This window comes from Rattus norvegicus, chromosome 5, assembly GCF_021556685.1.
Source record: "Rattus norvegicus strain SHRSP/BbbUtx chromosome 5, alternate assembly SHRSP_T2T, whole genome shotgun sequence".
Taxonomy (NCBI): domain Eukaryota; kingdom Metazoa; phylum Chordata; class Mammalia; order Rodentia; family Muridae; genus Rattus; species Rattus norvegicus.
In genome coordinates, this window is record NC_141538.1 from 159,935,058 (window position 1) to 159,951,741 (window position 16,684).

General features: G+C 53.7%; 1 protein-coding gene across 3 annotated transcripts in view; it reads right to left on the minus strand.

The window, feature by feature from the left end:
• Window positions 1–2,465: 2,465 nt before the first annotated feature.
• The window catches only part of Plekhm2 (pleckstrin homology and RUN domain containing M2), a 39,143-nt gene continuing 24,924 nt past the window's right edge, over window positions 2,466–16,684 (minus strand). The window contains exons 6-20 of one of the 3 annotated variants that reach the window (XR_015619756.1): window positions 14,178–14,364; window positions 12,564–12,623; window positions 9,424–9,649; window positions 8,084–8,941; window positions 7,890–7,959; window positions 7,665–7,755; window positions 7,347–7,411; window positions 6,760–7,019; window positions 6,229–6,361; window positions 5,817–6,007; window positions 5,502–5,567; window positions 4,656–4,815; window positions 4,256–4,435; window positions 4,062–4,178; window positions 2,466–3,455 (exon numbers count right to left, since the gene is read on the minus strand). Coding sequence is in view for 2 of the 3 variants with exons in the window: in NM_001191767.1 (NP_001178696.1) it covers window positions 3,318–3,455; window positions 4,062–4,178; window positions 4,256–4,435; window positions 4,656–4,815; window positions 5,502–5,567; window positions 5,817–6,007; window positions 6,229–6,361; window positions 6,931–7,019; window positions 7,347–7,411; window positions 7,665–7,755; window positions 7,890–7,959; window positions 8,084–8,941; window positions 9,424–9,649; window positions 12,564–12,623; window positions 14,178–14,364 (2,631 nt within the window). In the remaining variant the exon portion in view is untranslated. 3 annotated transcript variants of the gene reach the window in all.

The following is a 16,684-nucleotide window of genomic DNA, read 5'->3' on the forward strand; positions in this document are numbered from 1 at the left end:
TAAGCGTGGCTGACCAGCAACTGTCCCATTTCTACATCTGCCAGATTACAGCTCTTTTCTTCCTTCCTTCCTCCTTTCCTTTCTTTCTTTCTTTCTTTCTTTCTTTCTTTCTTTCTTTCTTTCTTTCTTTCTTTCTTTCTGATTTATTTTATGTATATGGATACACTGTAGCTGTCTTCAGACACACCAGAAGAAGGCATCAGATGGTTGTGAGCCACCATGCAGTGGTTGCAGGGATTTGAACTCAGAACCTCTGGAAGCGCAGTCAGTGCTCTTAACCACTGAGCCATCTCTCGGCCCCTTCCTTTCTTTCTTTCTTTCTTTCTTTCTTTCTTTCTTTCTTTCTTTCTTTCTTTCTTTTTTTCTTTTTTTTTGTTTTTGTTTTTTTCCGGAGCTGGGGACTGAACCCAGGGCCTTGTGCTTGCTAGGCAAGCGCTCTACCACTGAGCTAAATCCCCAACCCCCTTTCTTTCTTTTTTAAAAGTTTATTCACCTAACATCTTTTTTGTTTGGTTTTTAAAACAGGGTCTTTCTATGTAACCCTGGCTGGCCCGACGCTAGCAGTGAAGACCAGGCTGGCCTGGAACACACAGAGCTCCACCTGCCTCTGCCTCCCAAGCGCTCACATTAAAGGTGTGCGCCGCCACGCCCATCTCTACAGTCCCATGTCAACAAGAGTGAATGTAAGGGACCCCGGAGCCCTGAAGAACCATTGGTGACATTGTTCAGTTTTGTGTGTGATGGTGTCTCTTTCTCAGGGGCTCACTGGGCTGCCCAGGTCACCTCCAAAACCACAGCAGGCTCCATCTGCCTCTGTCCCCCAGTACTGACAGCACAAACACGCAGATGCATGCCTACTGCGTCTCTTACTTTGTATGTATATGAGTGCTTTGCCTGTGTGTGAGGTGTGTGTGTGCACACGGACGCGTGCACCTGTGCCTGGTGCCCATGGAAGCCAGAGAGGGTGCTGCACACTCTGGAACTGGAGTTACATGTGAGTGTGAACTACCATGTGGGTGGGTGCTGGGAATTGAACCCAGGCCCTCTGGAAGAGCTAGTTCGGTGCCCCAAACGTGAACAATTTCTCCAATCCTGTTACATTTTTTCTTTTCTTTTTTTTTAAAGATTTATTCATTTATTATATACAAGTACACTGTAGCTGTCTTCAGACACACCAGAAGAGGGCATCGGATCTCTTTACAGATGGTTGTGAGCCACCATGTGGTTGCTGGGATTTGAACTCAGGTCCTCTGGAAGAGCAGTCAGTGCTCTTAACTGCTGAGCCATCTCTCCAGCCCCCATTTTTTTCTTTTTTCTTTTAATTTTTTTTCTTTTTTAAAGACAGGGTTTCTCTGTGTAGCTCTGACTGGCCTGGAACTCATGGAGATTGCCTGCCTCCGCCTCCCAAATGCTGGGTTAAAGGTGTGCAGTACCCAGAAAACACCACTGATGTCAATGACTTTTTTAAAGGCCGGGTCTCACTATATGGCTTAGGTTATCCTGTATGTGTGCATGTGTGTGAGAGCGGGAACATGCATGACACCGAGGGCAACTTTGGGGGCCATTATGGGATAAAAGAAGGGTTACTTGGACACAAATCCTGCTCCACCCCCAGTCGATGTGAAAACCAGGTGCCTGATGGTGTACAAAGCAGACAGGCTGGACAGCCGGATGAGCCAAATCTGTGCAGGCTGCAAACAGTATGCAAACCTGTGCACATATTTAAAAACCGTACAAGGGCTTATTTCTAGAATTTTCCATTTCCTGGTTTCACTGCTCACGACGGTAGGGAACCAGACTGTGGAGGTGGTACTTGCTGCCCATTACAGGAGGGTCACTCCAGAACGGCCTCTGGGTGACTGCCGAGTGAAAAGCCTGCTTCAGGACTGGAAAGATGGCTTAGCAGTTAAGAGCACTGACTGCTCTTCCTGAGGTTCTGAGTTCAAATCCCAGCAACCACGGGGTGGCTCACAACCATCTGTAATGTGATCCGATGCCCTCTTCTGCTGTGTCTGAAGACAGCTATGGTGCACTTATATATAATAAATAAATTTTTAAAAAATGGTCTGCTTCATCCAATGAAAGGCGGTCCACACCCCTCCTGTGTCCCCAGCTTCTAGTGCCCCAACCATTTTCACTCAAAACTTCAGAGTCCCTGTGTGGGATGGAATGGAGTGACCGGGCCCTCATGAGGAGAGGAGTAATCCTGGTGTTTCTCTCAGTTTTCCTTAAGAACCAAGCCACCAGGCTCCCTCTTGTGGTGGCCATGTAGGAAACCGGAAGGCACAGGAACTTCGAGGGACTTTCTCCTCCAGGCAGCAGTGCCATGGAACAGCCTAGGCCAACCTGGAGCTGATTCTTCTTGTGTGCGTGTGTGCGTGTGTGTGCGTGCGTGCGTGTGTGCGTGTGTGACCCAGACTGAGAGCCCCACCTACCTCTCACTGAAAGAGGGTCAGGGACAAGTCTCAGCAATATAACATCAATTTTATTTTAAAAAACAAAACCCAATCCACCTGACCTGTCTGTCCCTCAAGGGACCTAATAGAGACCTCAGGAAGGGCTAGCTCTGGCCAAGCAGGGGTAGGTTGTCAGGTGTCAAAGAAGACACTGTGCTCATGGACTCTGCTCCCTCTCTCAGCCCTTGTCTTTTGCTCCTGACAAGAGGAACAACTGATCTGTGGTCCTACGAGCTCTGCTGTACTTGAGGAAGAGGAAAGGCAGGGCTATGGACATGCAGGGCCCCTTTTAGCCATGGAGAGCTGCCGGCTGGGCCCAGGCTGTGCGAGACAGGCTGCTGTGCATGGGGTGGATTCGTGAGAGGGGGCATGCACAGATACCTAGTGCTCACGTTTCCCTGTGCAGTGGGGACAGTGTTCAAAAACGAACAAGGGTGGCTGGGCACTCAGGACCCCAGGGGGCCCTGACCATCCGCCCAGGCCCCTGACCCAAGAGAGGAAGACAGCACGCCCATCCTCCTGGTCTCTTTGCTCCCCCTTCAACGGATACTATCCTTCTCTCCGCCACCCTGAGCAGATGGTGAGGACTAAAGTGGTGGCCGGGGACACCAAGTGTCTACGGAGCCCACAGGGCTCAGACCGTCTGCCCCAGTGACCTCTAGTCACTACCATCGGGCAGGATGCCTGTGGTGCCAGGCACTGACTGAATTCCTCTCTCACGCCAGCCACACTAAGTGGTTCTGCCACCCCAAGGCAGGAGTGGGTTGTTGGCCCCTGGCTCTGAAACGCCATGGCGGCACACCACAGTGCAGAGGCTGGTCAGCACACCTCCTTCCCGCCTGCCCACAGGGTTGCCCAGCCTCAGCACCAGGGGTCCCGGGAGGCCCTGCCGCGGCAGAGGCTGTCGCTCCGCTGCCAGGCGCTGTGGATGAGGCTCAGGGCATCTTCAAATTTCTGCTTGATGGAAGCTTCATGGATTGCCTTGTGAGGAAGGTCTACCTGTTATGGACAAGCAGAAAGCACAAGGGCTGCAGGCTGCTTTCCCCACATAGCCCTTTGGGACATCTTCCGTGTTGTGAGTTTCCCCTCTGCTCGGCACACAGACCTCAAGGCCCAGCTCTCAGGTCTACTTGGGATTCACTGGGTGAGGGGATCTGTCCATGACTGTTTTCAGTTTCTAGCTCAGTTTCAAGCTGCCCCAGAATGACAGGGTGCAGGGAGCACCGTGCATAAAGCAGTACCTCTCCCTGGGTGTGGTGGCTCATGCCTTTGATCCCAGGAGCCAGACATAGATTTTTCCCTGTGAGTTCAAGACTAGCCAGAGCTGCATAGTAAGACCTTGTTTTAAAACCAAACCAAACAGAAGTCGCTACTTCTCCAGGGCTGCTCCTGCAGCTCTGGGAGGGGGAAGGGCCTGTCTTACATCTCACCAGGTCCGCCAAGAGTCCCACAGTGACTGGGACTCAGCTCAGGAATGGCAGCTCCTGGTGGTATTTTTAGTTTTGACAGACCTGTTGACAGTGGAGCTTGCTTTTTTTTTTTTAGCTCTAAGTTTCTGTCTGTCTAGAGTTGGTGACAAATTGCTGTCCTCAGAACCCTTGGTACCTGGTAGATGGCTTTCCACCCAGAGCTCAGGGCGGTCAGGAACCGGTCCAACTCGGAAGTGCAGCTCATGTAGATGACCCAGGGCTTCGGCAGCTGGGGGCTATCCTGGGAGAACTCCTAGGAGCAGCAGATTCTAGGTGAATATGCGGGGATTTCCTCCGGCAGAGCCTGTGCGCCCGTCCCTGCCCACTCACCAGGACACAGTACTCCTTGCCTAACTCAGTGGAGATAGCAGTGATGTCCGCCAGTCTGGCTGTGCCCAGGGAGCGGAAGAAGCTGGTTTGGCAATCTTCGTGGCATGTGAAGAGGCGGTCCTCCGTGATCACCAGACAGCAAGGGATACAGGGGCTGGGAGCTATGCCCTGGGGTATGACCTGGACATTGGCAGAAGGTGAGAGAGGCAGGTTGCTTCTCCAGGGTGGCCTGCACCAGGAATCCCCTGTAGAGTCTACCTCAGTAGTTTAATGGGGGTGCCATGGGGGTGGGGTAGTGGTCGGGGTGGGGTGGCGGTTGGGGCGGCCGCCTGGTGGTGGTGGCGGTTGGGGTGGGGGCGGACCAGGCTGGGCAGATGGTGGTGGGCGCAGATGGGCTTACTCCTTTGGATACGGCCTGGCAAAGATGTTGCATCCAGTCTGCCATCTCGGCCTCACTGTCGGCGCTTAGCTCCAGGCAAGGCCGGTCAGCCAGAATGACCTGGAAGGCGTGGGGCCGATCCGTGGTGTTGGATCTCCGGCAGCCACCGCACTGCTCCCCACTGGGCCAGAGGAAGAGCGTGAAATGGGAGGGCGGAGGCAGGAGTGGGAGACCCTAAGGTGGGCAGGGGTGTGCAGGTGTGCAGTCACTGGGCCTTGGGCTCTAGGGACATTTGCATATGCTTGGCTAGCCCACGGGTTTGTGTGTGTGTGTGTGTGTGTGTGTGTGTGTGTGTGTGTGTGTAAAACAGCCTCCCCCCCACCTTTTTTTCTTTTAAGACAGGGTGTGACGTAGCCCTATAGTAGAGGACGACCTGGAACTTCTGATCCTCCTGCTTCTATCCCACACTGGATTGGAAGTGAGCCACTCTATCTGACAACCAGTATTTCCAGAATTACCAAGAGCCCTTGGGGTTCCCAAAAATGGTGAGGAAAGAGTACAAAGCCACTCACTGCACCTGCTCAGAACCACTGCCCGCCCGCCCGCCCGCCCACTTCCTCCACAGCCCGCCCCTCATTGGCTGGAATTCCTGGGAAAGGGTTCCCTTTCCTAGGCTAAAGGGCACCTCCTTGTTCATCAGGCATCCCCAGCGCCTAACAGTTTGCAAAGCACAAGGCACTAGTCAGGGTTACAGGATAAGGTGAGGAGGTGAACGGAACCGCAAGCTTCAGACGCAGTCATAGCTGACCTCCACGCAGGGCACCCAGTCATGACACCTGCACAGTTCCCTTCTCCTGGGACACTTACCCCATGTTCACGGAGAGCAGGGGGATGACGTCAGTGCGATCAGGATACTGGTAGAGGATCCCATTGCTACAGGGTCACAGTTACAGTGAAGTGAGGCCTGGCTAAGGAGATCCCAGGAATTCCCTGTATACTGGCTGGGGACCAGGGACCCGCTTTCTATGGAGGGGTGAGGAAGGCATCTGAGCGTGGCTGTATAGAGAAGCTCTATATCTCTGGGTGACCCCACAGCGCGGTGGAAAAGGGGGCACCCGCCCTTGGGCCTTTCTCGCTAGGGACTTGACACCTGCCTGGGCCCACAGCTCCTGGGGCTCCCACCTGAGCACCACGAAGCAGGCCTTCCAGTGCTCTTTGCCCAGGTAGGAGGTGCTGGCCTTATAGTGGAGCATGCCTTCTTTGGTGATCGTGCCCTCAGCGGGTGAGCACTGGCAAGGAACAGGGCCCAGGGCCTCTTCCATGGGGTCCTCCCAGTGTACAAGTCCGTAGAAGTGCACGGTCACAGTGGATGCCTGGGGGTGGAGGCAACAGACCAAGTAGGTGAGGCCTTGGCAGAGCGGAGGTCAAGCCTCAGCTTACCCATAACCCAGTTCCACTTCCCATGAGGTGACTGGGAAACACCTCGGGCGTAACTAAGTTAGTCTTTTTTTTTTTTTTTTTTTTTTTTCTAAGTTAGTCTTAAAACCAGGGCAGGCCAGTGGAGTGTCACTGGGTCTCCTCACCAGCTACTAACCTCACATTTGGATTCCTGGGCGACAAATTTTGCCAGCGCCAGCCTCTCCATGGTGGCATCAGTCAAGACGCTGGGGTAGGGTGGTTCCCGGCAACCTTTGATCATGGCTGACTTCAGAGACGCCAAGAACAGCCTGTTCGGGGAGCACAGTTTGCTGTCAGAGGACAGGTCCTGGGGATAGGTCCTTGGCTTTGTCCTGAGAATGCCTGGCCATTAGAGCTCACAAGAAATAGGGGCTGAGGGTGCTGGGCAGCAGCAGGCAATGATGGGGTCAGAGCCATGCACGACAGAAAAGGCCTGACCATCCCTAATGTCCAAGTAGCCTTGGATTCTGACAGTAGGCTACCCGGACAGCTGGACAGTAGGATCCAACCACTCCAATATAGGAATAGAAATGACCTTCTCACTTGGGATCCCCATGTCCGTAGTCCAGGACACACCCGGACAGCAGCCCAGCTCTTGTGCCTCCCCTCCCGTTGGACCTCACACCAGCCCCCGTCCTCTCCGTGGGTCCTGAGGGGCTGAGGTCACCTGAGCTGACGTGAGTCAGTCGGTCAGTGACTGTCCACTTCCCTGCCTCTCTGAGCAGGCCGCAGGCTCTTGGGGGAACAGATTGGTGTCTCCTTCTACCCCCAGCCAGGGCCATGCCCATGGCAGATGCTGATTCTCCTGTCCTGTTGGGGGGCAGGGGCTGACACTCACTCAGCCAGGGCCACGTCGGCCGTGTCCAGCAGAAACTGCTTCCTGCGGTTGGTGCACACCAGCTTGACAGTCTGTTGGTCCAGGCCAACCTGCCAGAAAACACACAGGACTTGGCCACCGCCCGGCAGGAGGAGCGTGCGTACTAAGGGTTGGCTGGGACTGGGAAGGGAGAAACCGCATGTTTGGGGTCACTACTAAAGCCTCTGACCAAGACTAGGGTCTGGATGAGTTAGGGAAGATGGTCAGAGATCTAGTGCGGGAAGAGGTATCTTCACCCTTAACTCCCGTCTCCAGCACAAGTACAGAAGCCTCTGTAGACGTTGGCACCTGTCGCCTGCGTGCTACAGCTCTAGGCAGGGGTAGCCTGAGAAGCCCTGTACTTCCGTGGGCACACCAACTGCAGAGCCTGCACTCACCGACACATAGTCAAGTTCATTGTAAGAAACAGCCTCTTCCACCAGGTATGGCTTTTCTGTGGCCCCTGAGAGAGGAGACCGGAATGCCTATTACTCTCGCTGGCCTCTTGCCCCTCCCCACACCCCCCCCAGGCCCATTTTCAGAGACCCAGCCCTTCTTGCCCTGCAAAAGGAAGTGATGGTGTAGCAGAATGACAGACAGGGTGCTCAGCCCAGCTAGCAATACCTCCCTCCGGACGCTTCGTTATTAATTCAAGCCTACGGTGGGGGTTGGGAAGGAGCCCGGCCCCACCCACCCTGGCATCGGGTGGCAGGCACCTTTCCGAAGCAGGTAGACATAGCAGTCTGTGAGTAGCACGTAGAGCAGCTGTAGGTTACCCTCCATGTGCCCTGTGCTCATCCGGATCATCTAGGGGCCGAGGCAAACCGTGATCAGCTTGAGTTCCCGCCCCGTGGGACCCGCATGCGCACTGAACAGTGTGGGCGACTCAACCCGCCTTTCCGTGCCGCTTGATGGTTCCCCGGTTTGGTTCCGGGACTTACTTTGAACAACTGTTCTTCATTTTCTCGAAAGACGTGAATCATGAGTAGGAGCAAGTGGTTGTTGTCTACTCTGTGTCAGGAACAAGGGTAGGGAGGAGCAGGGGTCAGGCAGGAGGTCACCTTCCTTTCCACCTCCCACAGCAGGCTAGACCAGCCGTCCCTGATGGACTGCAGATCCTGCACACAGCCCTCACCTGAACTCTGAGGGGTGCGTCATCTCTGAGGGGCTACCCTGGCCCTCGTCTACCCCGGAGTCCTCAGCACTGCTCAGACAAGGACTGGGCTGGTCTCCCTTGAGCTTGCAAAGAGTTTCCTGGGTTCCAGGTTCAGGCTGGGACACAGGTTCAGGCCCAGGCTCCTGGCTGACCAGCGGCAACTGGCTGTCTGGTTCCTGAGGCTCTGGCTCCTGAATCTCCTTCCCTTGCTGGTCCTCTAGGGGCTGAGATGTCTGTCCCTCTCCTCTTCCTCCCTCTTCTTCTTGGAGAGCAGGCGCAGGGCTACCAGGAACATGCAGCGGTTGGCTAGACCCTGGAGGGTCATGGTGGCCGCCACCTGGTGCAACAGTACTTGGACTCTCGACTGTAAACCGGTAGAAGTCCATGGGGGCTGGAAGCCCCTCACTAAAGTCGCAAAATGGCGGTTTCTCCGGGGCCTCCCCGGGAGAGCCGGTCCGAAAGGACTGATCCGGGGGCTCGACACGGGAGCACCAGGTGCTAGGGTCCAGCTGGCCATGAAGCTGGTCGATGACCTTGCTCAGGGGCTGTCCTAGGCACTCCATGGAGGTGTCCTTCATCTCGGGGATCAGCAAACCCATCTGGCTGAGCTCTGAGTGCTCACAGCTCCCGGCGGTACTGCCGGGCCCTTCCCCTTGCTCCTGTGGAGAGGCAAGTATGGTGTCCGAACAGTTCCGCGCCAGGCCTGGGGTACCCACAAGTCCGTCACCGTCCCCCTGCCGACCGCACTTCTGCTGGCTACAGTTGGGGTGCAGTGGGCTTGCTTCCTCATCCAGCTTGGTCTTTTTCTTCTTGCCAATCTTCTTCTTCTTGGTGACCCTGCAAGAGCAGGGACAGGGAGGGAGGTAACACTTAAGTACCCACTGAGGGAAATGGGTTGGGTCAAAGAGGCAATCCTGGGGGTGTGTGGTCCCCGGGCAGTGCAAGGTGGGAGACCTAAGGTGTCCTGCTGGCGGCAGAGAGCGGGGAGGGACAATCATGAAGGACTTCCAAGCAAGCCTACAAATTCTAGGTGACAGAACGGAGAGAGCAGCCAGGCCTGCTGGTGTGAACTTTGGAAGCTGGGAACCACTAGCCAGTCTAGTGAGCCAATAGAGAAAAATCGATTAGGGATAACTGCCCAGTAGTTGTGCTAAGCTGATTAGGAACTAATAAGAGTTTATAAATATCACATACCGTCTCAGAGACTCCCCCTGCCCTTGGGGAAGCCTCTGTCTGCCCTGGACTACACAGTAAGCCCAGAGGTGGACACTGGGCACCAGGTACTTGCCCACCTTCTCCCAGGCCCGCTCCCTGCTGACCTGATAACTTCAAGCTCTGTACAAGCATCTGGCTGGTCTGGGGCCTGGGCCTCTTCCTTCTCCTGAGAGGTAGTGTGCACGGGGGTGGTCTCAGATGACGCGCTCTCCGCCTGCTCCTCGTTGAAGGGGTTGTGGCGCTGGGTGGGGCTCTTGGTGGATGCCTTGCTACTGGTCAGGTCTGAAGCAGTAGAGCGGGGACCACTGATGGTATCTGTGAGGTCTCCATCTGCAAGGACAAGGAGACAGGACACAGACAGCCTTGTCAGCCACCAGCTGGACCCCAGAGAAGGCCTTATCTCAGGGGAGGTGGGCAAGTTCCTCCCGGGGAAGCCTGACCACAGTGGCCCTAGTTCAAAAGCAGAGGCCCCAACCCTTAGGACATGGAATCGATTCGTTTGGAGCCGACTCCTGGGGACACCCTCTTGTCTGTCACTGGAACCCTTAGTACTCACACTCAGCCAAGTTCAGTTAAGGGTCCACAATGTCAAACAGCTTCTAGGCCTACGCCCGGGGCAGGGTGATTTTGATGTTTCCCAGGGTGGCTGGGCCCCCAGGAGGAGACGGGTTGCGTACCTCCTAGGATCACCTCAGAACCCTCTCTCCCACAAGGATTAGGGATCCCCAGCAGCCCCTCAACACCACACCACTCCCTGGGGGAAATGATTCCCAAAGTCCTCTGCAAGCCCCGCTCCGCCACAGACAGTAGGGGACAAAGGACACAAGAGGAGCAGAAGAGACAGAGAACAGGAAAGCGCGGACCTGAGGAGCACAGAGGAGGGACGCTGGGGAGGAAACACAGGACCCGACGTGACAGATGAGGTGAAAGATGAGAATACAGAGAGTAAGGGGTATGAGGGGCTGCCCCCAGGACACTGCAGGCTCTTCAGACATTTTGGCTTTTCTCCCCCAGACCCAACAACACTCTCGGGCAACAGAGCCAGGTATCCCTCTCTGGGCGAGCTGGAGGATGCTGCCTTCCAGTGAGGAACTGTTCTAACTGCCCCCCTCCAAACCCTTCTAGCCTACCTCACTGGAACGGGTAGGCAGGGAGCACCATCGTGGGTGGCGAGTACAGGGGCCATTTCCCTGGTGGCAGATGGGAACCGCCCAGGCGGAGAGCTGAGACCAGCCAGAGGGACAGCCTGGGTGAGGGCTAACGGCCGCTCACACTCTAGTTGTGGGCACAGGTAAATACCATCACCTGTGCAGGGGCGGGAGGAACACACGTCCCCAAGCCACTGGAAGGGCCGGGGCCTGTTGGCTGACACTGTGCTTCATTTCTCTTAAGTGGCTGCCTTTCTTCTCCTTTTTAAGGTGTGGGATGTCACTTCTCACTATGTAGCCCTGACTGATCTGGGAGCCTAGCTCTCGGAGGAAGGAAGCCAGGCCTTCAGACAGCACAGGGACAGAGTTCATCTCCCCCTCCCTCCCCTGAACACTTGCAGCTGCTCCTGGAGGGGTCATGAGAGGCCAGGAAACAGACCCCAGAACACAGTAGGTGTTAAGGCTGGACCCTTAACACCATAGAACACCCTGTCCAGTCCTGCTCAGGACCCCAAGTTTGGAACTACACCCCCAAGTTCTGCTGAAGGAGACAGTGGGGCCTCGGCTAGGTGAGTGCCTCAGGGAGCCAGGGAACTCTCCAGGGCTCAGGAAGTTGGGAAGTCACTGTTGCAGTGAATCTGACTGGTTCTGTCCAGCCCGAGCAAGCTGGAATACTAGTTTCTGGGCAAGATCTAGGAAGGATCTAGGAGCTGCAAAGGAAGGTCAGAAGGTCGGGGCTTGCCTGTCAGGTGACTGCAAAAAGTGTCAGGAGAGGGTTAGTGGTTAGAATCAGAGGGAGAAGCCAATGCTGACATTGGGCTTCAGAAGAGGCTAAGAGGAGAAAAGAAGTTAAGGTGGAATTCCGGGTCTCATGCCACCTGGGCTCAAACACACACCCCTCAAAGCTCAGCTGAGCGACACGATTTATCTCAATGTTGGACCCCATGTCTCTCAAAGTTAAGCTGGTTCACACACTACATCAATCACATGGGAAATAGCTCTCTCCCACTGCTCAGAGGGACCCCCACCTCAGGCAAGAAGGGGTCCCCAGGGCAGGGGCTCTTTAGGAAGGGGATCTGGAACAGCCTCAGATTTAAGGAGCAAACATTTACCATATCAAACACAGACCATGCTCTGAGTAAGTGGTACAACCTTCGGAGGTAGAAAAATGTCCCCGCAATGCTGATGTTCAGAGGGCAGTGAAGGAAGCTAATCTGCTGTAAAATTCCAAGGAGAACCTCCACACTGACTTATTCTTGGGGCAGGGCAGGCTGGAGAGACGGCTCAGTGGTTAAGAGCGCTGACTGCTCTTCTAGAGGTCCTGAGTTCAAATCCCAGCAACCACATGGTGGCTCACAACCATCTGTAATGAGATCTGATGCCCTCTTCTGGTGTGTCTGAGGACAGCTACAGTGTACTTATATCTAATAAATAAATAAATCTTTTAAAAAAAAAAGTGGGGCAGGGGTCAGAGGATGCCGTGGGTGTGTGCAGGGGTCAGAGGCTGACTTGGGGAAATCAGTCCTCTCCTCCCACCATGTAGCTCCCAGGGATAGAATTCATGTGGTCATGTTTGATGCCAAGGGCCTCTGTTTGCCAGGCCATCTTGCTGGTTCTTCCTGTAGGGGAGTTTTAGCTATGCCCGGGCAGTTTCCTCAGTCCATTAGGGATAGCCTGAAAGGACCAAGCCTCCTCTTCTTCCCAAATACTCACAGGGTAGACAAGAGCTCACAACCCCTGTATCTCAAAGCATCACTTTTCCAGTTTCCACTCTGCAGAGCCAGGCCACTGACCTATACTGTTTCATAATGACTGGGACTGGAATCGGGCAGGTGGCCTGGTGTGTGTACCACTGTCACTAGTGACTCCTGAGGCCCCCATGGGAAGGCAGAAAGACTCCCTGAGAGAAGAGCTCCCAGGCTAAGGGCCAAGTTCCCTACTGCAGCAGAATTCCACCTACTCCAACACCAGCGGTGGCGTCGCTATGACCACGGACATTGTTATAAGTAATAAGGAGCGGATTCTGAAACATGCGGCAAGCTTGGCGAGGGAACGTTGCAAACAGGAAAAGAGGGTCACAGAGGACTCTGTCCCACCTTCCCAGTCTGTGCTGGGTACAGACGGCACTGCTGGAAACACATCTCCAAAATCATAATCTATAAAAACGAGGGATAAAACTCAGGGTTAGAAACAGGCAGTGGAGGGACGTCGGACGTCGGGGCAGAGGGTGGGAGACATGGGAGGAGAGAGACGAGGACTCAGTGCACGTTCTCTAACATGCAACCGTGACCTTGGCTGCCCTCAGGGCCACTCCTTCCCAACTCAGAGCCCGTTCTAGCAGAAAAGAAACTGAGTTTCCACTCCTTGCCTTCCTTCCCTCTGTGGCTCTTGGGGTAACGAGGTCCTGTCCTTCTGCCTTGAGTTAGAGTATAAATTGCTGAGCTTATCGGGGGGCGGGGGGGACACCTCCATTCATGTATGGCCTGGTTGCTTCTTCAAGGTCTGTCCCTCTGAGTCCTCCTCTAGGATGTCTATGAGGCCCAGACAAAGAGTCTGAATGGCCTCTGCACTTGTACCATAGACTAACGAGCAGTGCGAGTATTTTTATTACTAATTTTTGGAAACATGATTTCAGTATAGACTGGTCTTCAACTTGCTACATATAGAGAAAGACCTAGAACTTCTGATCCTCCTAATTCTACCTCCCAAGTGCTGGGATGACAGGTAGCCCCCTATCATGCGCGCACTCGCGCGCGAGAGTGTGTGTGTGTGTGTGTAAATCAGAGGACGAGCTTCAAAATTCAGTTCTCTCCCGACATGGTGGGTCCCCAGGATCAAAGTCAGGTGGTCAGATTTGCCTGTTGTGCTTTTTAGCCACTGGGCCATCTCACTGGCCCCAGGCTTGGTTTATGCAGTCCTGGGGATTGAACCCAGAGCTTCACACACAGTAGGCCAGCATTCTACCCACTGAGCTACACTGCTAGCTCCTGCAATGCAGGCCTCACTAAGGGCAAATCTCAAAGTCGGGCATATGACCCATGGCACAAGCAGACCAAAGAATGAGGAGGGTCAGTTCTCCGGGGAACAGGTCCAGAGGAACTGAGTATCTGACCCCCCAACCCCCAGAGGTGAGGCTGAGTGAACGAGGGCGTCCTTGATCTCACTGAAGTAGGGCAAAGGCGAGTTTTGTGAGGGCCAAGGCCTAAGGTCTGAGGAAAGTCTCGGGTTTCTAACAACTGATCTGAGATGAAGGAACCCATCTATGGCTCACGACAGGTGCAGCCCTCTCTGACCCATGAGCAGGGACTGCCCAAGACACTGTGCTGGTACTGGCCCCTCAGGCCACCTGTCTGTCTCTCCTGAGTTTGCTCAGCCTCTCTGTAGAACACCCTGCAGGACAACCCTCTCCAGGCAGCTAGTGCACAGCCCGATTTGGGCAAGAGTTTCCAGGGAACATTGCTGTGAATCTCTCCTTGCCCCTGGGCATGAGGTTAGAAACTTCTGGAAAAGTTAGTAAGGTTCAGAAAGCCTAATTTCTGCTTTTTTTTTTTAGGCTACCACAGAAACTGAAGAAATGTAGATCGTGGAAATGACCAGCTCTGTTCAACTGCAAATCCCAAACACCAGGAGGGAGACATCATGCTCTGTCAGGCTCCTTGGAGGATGCTTCAGGGCACAGGCCTGGTTCCTTCTGCCCCGGAGCCGCTTACCCTCACTAGATGGGGCAATTGCGCTGTCATCCCATTCCAGGTTGGTGGAGGTGACAGAGTTGAAGGAGTTCAGGGACAGGCTGTCTGAGCCGTGGACTGAGCTGGGAAGGCGGTCTTCAAAGTCCAGCAGGTACTGAGGTTTATAGTAGTCAGGCATATATGGGGCCAGGTCTAAGTACGGGGCATCCTGGGGAAAGAGCAGAGGGAGGGAGGGATGTTGACTAGGAACCTGGGGGACAGGCAGCAAACAAGGCTTGGGAAGCAGTCACCAGAACCAGGAGGGGAAAATGGGGATCACACACACACACACACACACACACACACACACACACACACACAGAGCAGTACAGACACATACACACATACACACACACACACAGAGCAGTACAGACACACACACACATACACACACACAGAGCAGTACAGACACACACACACATACACACACACAGAGCAGTACAGACACACACACATACACACACACACAGAGCAGTACAGACACACACACACACAGAGCAGTACAGACAAACACACACACACACACACAGAGCAATACAGACACACACACACACAGAGCAGTACAGACACACACACACAGAGCAGTACAGACACACACACACATACACACACAGAGCAGTACAGACACACACACAGAGCAGTAGACACACACACACATACACACACACACAGCAGTACAGACACACACACACACAGAGCAGTACAGACACACACACACATACACACACACAGCAGTACAGACACACACACACATACACACACACAGAGCAGTACAGACACACACACACAGAGCAGTACAGACACACACACACACAGAGCAGTACAGACACACACACACAGAGCAGTACAGACACACACACACACAGAGCAGTACAGACACACACACACACAGAGCAGTACAGACACACACACACACAGAGCAGTACAGACACACACACACACACAGAGCAGTACAGACACACACACATACACACACAGAACAGTACAGACACACACACACATACACACACACAGAGCAGTACAGACACACACACACATAGAGCAGTACAGACACACACACACATACACACACACAGAGCAGTACAGACACACACACACAGAGCAGTACAGACACACACACATACACACACACAGAGCAATACAGACACACACACACAGAGCAGTACAGACACACACACACAGAGCAGTACAGACACACACACACAGAGCAGTACAGACACACACACACATACACACACAAAGCAGTACAGACACACACACACACACAGAGCAGTACAGACACACACACACATACACACACACACAGCAGTACAGACACACACACACAGAGCAGTACAGACACACACACACATACACACACAGAGCAGTACAGACACACACACATACACACACACAGAGCAGTACAGACACACACACACAGAGCAGTACAGACACACACACACACAGAGCAGTACAGACACACACACACACACACACACAGAGCAGTACAGACACACACACACATACACACACAGAACAGTACAGACACACACACACACACAGAGCAGTACAGACACACACACACATACACACACACACAGAGCAGTACAGACACACACACACAGAGCAGTACAGACACACACACACAGAGCAGTACAGACACACACACACACAGAGCAGTACAGACACACACACACACACAGAGCAGTACAGACACACACATACACACACACAGAGCAGTACAGACACACACACACACATACACACACACAGAGCAGTACAGACACACACACACACAGAGCAGTACAGACACACACACACACACACACACACACACACCTCTACACACCACACACCACACAGAGGCATCCCATGCTCTTAGGGAAATCCATGTGCTTCATGAGTTAGGAAATAACTTCCCCCAAAGAATAAGGAAACAGCCCTAAGACCACGAGTGTGCCCCACAGATGTGTCCCATTTGTCAGCAGAGCATTGCCTGCCTGAAGGCACGCAAGGCGGGGTCTCCATCGTCACACCACAAAAAAAGAAAGGAGAGAGCCATCTAGACCGGCAACATTCTCTTGCTAGCTCTTGGCTTTAGACTCTGGCTTTCTCTGGCCGAATCCCGAATCCCATGATGGGGAGTGGGGAGGGGTGTGGCTGGAATGGGGCAGCTCCCTAATCTTGTGGAACCCAGGTCTATGAGATGCTCTGGCCTCTCTGGGGTTGGCTTTGTCCTCGGACTCTCATCTTCTTGCAGTTTGGCTCGCTATGATTGTTACTGTAGTCTGGAAATACTAAATGGAAACTTCCAGAAATAAACAATTGATACGTTTTCAAAAAATTAGAAGCTAGGCATAGTGGTATACGCCTTTAATACCAGCTCATGGGAGGTAGAGGCAGGAATCTATGTGAGTTCTAGGCTAGCCTGGGCTACTTAGTGAGATCCTGTCTGAATAAAGAATTATTTACTTGTTTTTATTTTCTGTGCATGATGTGTGTGTGGTGGT